Source organism: Mustelus asterias, unplaced genomic scaffold (assembly GCF_964213995.1).
Source record: "Mustelus asterias unplaced genomic scaffold, sMusAst1.hap1.1 HAP1_SCAFFOLD_304, whole genome shotgun sequence".
Lineage (NCBI taxonomy): Eukaryota > Metazoa > Chordata > Chondrichthyes > Carcharhiniformes > Triakidae > Mustelus > Mustelus asterias.
This window is the reverse complement of record NW_027590268.1, coordinates 532,074-538,073: the sequence shown is the minus strand read 5'-3', so window position 1 is coordinate 538,073 and position 6,000 is coordinate 532,074. Positions and strand designations below refer to the sequence as shown.

Below are 6,000 nucleotides of genomic sequence, written 5' to 3'. Positions count from 1 at the left end.
TTAATTGAATATGAGAGGTGCCTTAAAGGTGAATTTAGATAAGAAGCTCAGCGAAAATTATGAAGGGCATGCTGATAGGGTTAGATGAAGCAGTGAAAGGCAATTCTTCTGTACAAAATTAATCCCACATTTCGGCTGAAAGGCCGGATTTTGTGCTGTGGTTTCTATGTAATTCTGTTGTATACCTAGATCTATTGGCTCCATGTAACATCATGCAAATACTCAGGCAATGAGCTCATTCGGAGCATTCCAACCTGAACACATGATCTTCACGTCTTCTTTGTGAGCACAGTCGTGGTTACCCCATGGTGCTGAAGGACATTCCCAGAGGTATGATTCATTGCCAGAACAGTTCAGCTCATCTAACCAAACAGGGCCAGAATGCGGTTGGCATGAAACGGGAACTGTCATCTCCAACACATTTCCGCACCCCAGCTGTTTGCAAACCACGCGAGCGTTGGCCAGATCCCAGGCATCGTCACAGACTGATCCCCAGACCCCATTGTAATAAATCTCTACTCGGCCAGAACATGAGCTTCCACCACCAGTGAGTCTTATCTGCATGTGTTCTGTAAGATAACAAGGCAGGATGATTATTCTTCTGATAGATCATGACCTCAACAATCAGTCCAACCTCTCATATATTCTGCAGGGAAATTAGAATTGCCATATCAATGTGCCTGAAAAGGAGACTTAACTGAAGGACAATTTTCTGCACTTAGAATTTAAGTAAAATGTAGAGCATGTAAACATTTAAAACATTCCTTCACCTGACAAAAACCATTAAGAGCTTTCGCTTTCGTTCCTTTTCTGTCGAATGCAATGCACATTTTTTTACTTCAGTTGTATGTGTTCTCACTGAACCTTAAGCAAACATTTCGTAGTCATGTTTTACAACTGTATCCGTTTCTTGGGTGTGTTACCAATCATTGAATCCTTTGTTTTGCATTTACTGTCACATCCTATTTTGTTTATTTTCAGGTTTCTGTCAATGTCATCACGTCATTTGCTAATCCTCATTACCATTCACGTCCGAACTTCTCATTTCGCCCCGTAATACCAATGGAAATAACCTTCCTAGAGAAGTAGTTAGGCATTGTGAGCTTCTTGCTAGGCCATTTTAGAGGACATCGTATGACTCTACTTCATTGCTGTCTGGACTCATATGACAAGGATGGCAGAAATCCTTCAGTAGTTATCAGATGGGTTTTATTTTACAGCACTGGTTTCATGCTCATCACTGGACTTAATTCCAGATTTTTTTTCCTGAATTCAAATTTCAACATTTGAAGTTATGGAATTTGAACCCAGTTCCACTGCATTTCGTGCATTTAGTCGTCCTTTGACAATGTCTCTATTTCACGTTTCCCTGTAAAATTTGAACTGATGGTTACCTGAGCACAACAGGCCTACGTCGAAGCTGTCACTGAGAGAGGCATTCAACATAAATGATGTACAGTTTCGAAGATGTGATTCGTTTCCTTCACACTGGACATAATTCACCCATACAGGCCCTTTTCCCTCTCCGTACGTTGCAGAGTTATAAACGCCTATCGCGTCACCACAGCCCAGCTGTCTGCAAACTACTTGGGCATCACTCAACTCCCATTGGTTGTCCTGTATTCTGCCCCATGTCCGGTTGTAGTAAATCTTCACTCGCCCATCACAACGGCTTCCTCCACCACTCAGTCTCAGCGACCAATTGTCATCTGTGAAATGAAAACCATTGAGAACATTGGTGAAACTGCAGCCACAGGATTCAAATCGCTGACTCATCCACCCTCAGTTAATATCAAATTGAACGGTTAAACATCTCCTGTGAGTTATTTACCTACAAATCGTATGGGCAGATATTTTCTCGCTCTTTATACTTTAGAGTTATTCCCAGCACCTTCTGCTGGTTTTATCTGGGTAACAGAGGAAAATGATTTGTGGCCAGTGGACAGGTTCTGCTACTCACATAATGTAATGGATACACAGGAGGGCAAGGGGCCAAAACCATTGCTCTTGATTGTTCACAGTTTACCCTTTCTGATATTTGGCGAATCAAGCTGGCTTTATTTGATAGATCATTTCCGCAGACTTTCCGACGCATTTCAAAGTGAATGAAGTGCCATTGATTCGTGTCCACTGCTATTAGATGCTACGCACTGAGTATTCTTACCCATGATGCTCTCATGCGTCACCATGTGAAACTCCGGCATCAGTGTGTGCTTGAAACAGTGAAACGTTCTGAGACCTGATGTTCCTTCATCATTTATTCATTGGACAAAGGTATCAGCAGCAAACTCAGCATTTATTGCCGATCCCTAACTACTCTGGGGAATGAGGTGAAGCAACTGCACTCCGTGTACGGCCCAGTCAGTCCAATTTCCTTTATCATCTAAATGACAGAACATGTCCGATGGAACTGCCGAGGCAATGACCATCGTCAATAACGTTCTGTTTAATCCCAGCCAATACAACTCAATTACACTCACTCATCAATAATTTCTTCACTGATGCTTACTTTGGATTATACAGGGAAATTTAGCCTCAGACCACATAACGTCCTTGATTCAAACATCGGCAAAAGAGCTAAATAACAATACTGGGGTGAAAACTGCGCTGAACATTAATGCAGCATTTCACAGAGAGAAAGTATAAGGGAAGATAATTCTTGAAAGCCAATGATATGCTCTGTTATTCGTTCAGGAGGGGTAGTTGACTGGACCAACATTGTGTCCATTTGTGTGGAGTCACGTGTTGGTCACATCAGGTAAGAACGGCAGATTGCCTTCCCTAAAGGACATTGGTGAATCAGATGTGTTTTTGCGACACGTCGAATTTTAAACGCAGATTCTGAATGATTTCCAATTGCATCTGCTGTGGCAGGATTTGAACCCTTGTTCATTACACTGAATTTCTGGTCGAATGAAAATACCAAAATGTCATCGCCTCACTCGATGAGTATCAAGCCATTGGCTCCTCAGGTTCGGTTGCTGAGCCAAACCATGTTAAATGTTTCGTCAACAGCCTATCCTCGACTCCTCGACTTGCAAAACAGATGTGGGGATGTCCGTTGATTATTTAATTGTTTTCAGTTTAACACTCCAGCCATTGGATAGGGAATCTATATTTTCAAAATAACAGCATTGCTTGGGCTGATGAGTGGCCAACAACGTTCCATCCACTCAACTTTCTAGGCAATAACCATGACGAAGAATGTGCTGCCTAATCCCATCCAGTGGAAATCAATGCCTCTCGCCAGAAACTAAGCTGAAAGTTTGGAGTTATGCACAAAATTGCTCACCCCGAAGACATTCCACAATCTAGCGGCGACAAGAAATAGGACCAGGGGAACCTAAGGAAACTGCTTCATCATTCATGAATTTCACAGCTGATCTGACATGTGGTCATAACTTCAATTATTCGCCTGCATCCCATATCCTTGACAGCCTCGTATGTCAACAAAATGTCTGGATGAGATTTGATACTGAATGATGCTGCATCCACTGCTAATCATCCAATTGCCTGGATGAGCTCAGCTCCAACAACAATCAAGATGCTACACCCCATCGAGGACAAAGCTGGATTATTACTTCTTCCAAAAAAATTCACCCCCTCTACCATTGAAAGGTGTTGGCACCCGTGTGTACCATCTATATGATGCACTCCCCAAAGTTCCTTCGGCAGCAACTTCCAAACGCACAACCACTACCGTCCCAGAAGGAAAAGGACAGTAAATTCTTGGGAACACCACCATGTCGAGGCGGTGTTCCCCTGTCATTCGCTATGCGGTCTTGAAAAGATGGCTCTAGTCCTTCACTGTCGCTGGGTCAACTCTTGGAATTTCTCCTCTCAATGCCTTGCACGTGTACCTACACCATAGGGACTGCAGTGGTTCAAATTCAGGTCTCACCACCTCCTTCTAAACGACAAATTAGGATGGTCAATTAATGCTGACCGAGCCAGCGATACCCACACCCTGTAAATGCTTTTTTAAAAAAATGCTGAAAATAACTTCAAAGACGAAGGACCCTCTGAGACACGGCATTGCTCTCAGTTGCATCTTGAATTGGAGATACATAATTTTTTAAGTAGTTCCAGCTGAAAGATGCAAAAGATATTCTAGGATATCCCATGAATGGGTGGAGGCAGTTCCAATGGCAAAAATTTGAATAATCTGCACATGCAGGATCCACCAGCCATTCGAAGGCAACCGACTGAGCAATCAGTGACTCTATCCATAACTGGCCCTGTGTTGTTGTAGTGCATTCAAGCGACTCAGATGTTCTGAAGCATCTGACTCAGATTTCTTTGACGTCATGCAATGGAGCGAGCGGGCCATTTGCCAGCTTCAATGTCTTGAGTTTTAACGTGACTCTCATTTTTTGGTTTGAATTAACATTTTCTGAAGGTTTTTTGCAAAATCGATAGAAGGTATATAAATAAAAACTAAACCAGTAGTATTGGAAATGAGGGAGAGTGATGAAAACATATAGATGTTTCAGTAAGATCAGGGAAGGTGGTAAAAGAGGGGGAGGTGTGGCATTGTTAGTCAAGGACATTATTGCTGTGGCAGAAAGGACGTTTGATGAGGACTCGTCTACTTAGGTACTCTGGGCTGAGGTTAGAAACAGGAAAGGAGTGGTTAACCTGTTGGGAGTTTTCTATAGGCCTCCGAAAAGTTCCAGAGGTGTAGAGGAAAGGATTGCAAAGATGATTCTGGATAGGAGCGAAAGTAACATGGTACTTGTTATGGAGGACTTTAACTTTACAAATATTGACTGGAAACGCTATAGTTCGAGTACATTAAATGGGTCAGTTTTTATCCCATGTGTGCAGGAGGGCTTCCTGACACAGTGCATAGTGAGGCCAACAAGAGGCGAGGCCACATTGGATTTGGTACTGGGTAATGAACCAGGCCAGGTGTTAGATTTGGAGGTAGGTGAGCACTTTGGTGATAGTGACCACAATTCGGTTACGTTTACTTTAGCGATGGAAAGGGATAGGTATATACCGTAGGACAGGAGTTATAGCTGGGGGGAAAGGACATTATGATGCGATTAGGTGAGATTTAGGGTGCATAGGATGTGGAAGGAAACTGCAGGGGATGGGCACAATTGAGATGTGGACCTTGTTCAAGGAACAGCCACCGCGTGTCCTTGATAAGTATGTACCTGTCAGGCAGGGAGGAAGCAGACGTGTGAGGGAACCGTGGTTTACTAAAGAAGTTGAATCTCTTGTGAAGAGGAAGAAGGAGACTTATGTAAAGATGAGGCGTGAAGGCTCAGTTAGGGCGCTTGAGAGTTACAAGTTAGCCAGGAAGGACCTAAAGAGAGAGCTAAGAAGAGCCAAGAGGGGACATGAGGGGACATGAGGGGACATGAGAAGTCTTTGGCAGGTATGATCAAGGAAAACCCGACAGCTTTCTATACGTATGCCAGGAATAAAAGAATGACTAGGGTAAGATTAGACCAGTCAAGGACAGTAGTGGGAAGTTGTGCATGGAGGCTGAATAGATCGGAGAGGCGCTAAATGAATATTTTTCGTCAGTAGTCACACAGTGGAAAGACAATGTTGTCGAGGAGAATACTGAGATAGAGGCTATTAGACTAGACGGGATTGAAGTTCATAAGGAGGATGTGTTAGCAATTCTGGAAAGTGTGAAAATAAATAAGTCCCCTGGGCCGGATGGGATTTATCCTAGGATTTTCTGGGAAGCTGGGGAGGAGATTGCAGAGCCTTTGCCTTTGATCTTTATGTCGTCATTATCTACAGGAATAGTGCAAAAAGACTGGAGGATAGCAAATGTTGTTCCCTTGTTCAAGAAGGGGAGTAGAGACAACCGGAGTAAATAGACCAGTGAGCCTTACTTCTGTTGTGGGCAAAGTTTTGGAAAGGATTATCAGAGATAGGATTTATAATCATCCAGAAAGGAATAATTTGATGAGGGATCAGCAATATAGTTTTGTGAAGGGTAGGTCGTCCGTCACAAACCTTATTGAGTTCTTTGAG

General features: G+C 43.1%; 1 protein-coding gene across 1 annotated transcript in view; it reads right to left on the bottom strand.

Moving 5' to 3' along the window:
- Positions 1-222: 222 nt before the first annotated feature.
- The window catches only part of LOC144486244 (scavenger receptor cysteine-rich type 1 protein M130-like), a 36,400-nt gene continuing 30,622 nt past the window's right edge, over positions 223-6,000 (bottom strand). The window contains exons 4-5 of the mRNA XM_078204313.1: positions 1,395-1,709; positions 223-569 (exon numbers count right to left, since the gene is read on the bottom strand). Of these exons, the coding sequence (XP_078060439.1) occupies positions 223-569; positions 1,395-1,709 (662 nt within the window). The remainder of the gene's footprint in view (positions 570-1,394; positions 1,710-6,000) is intronic.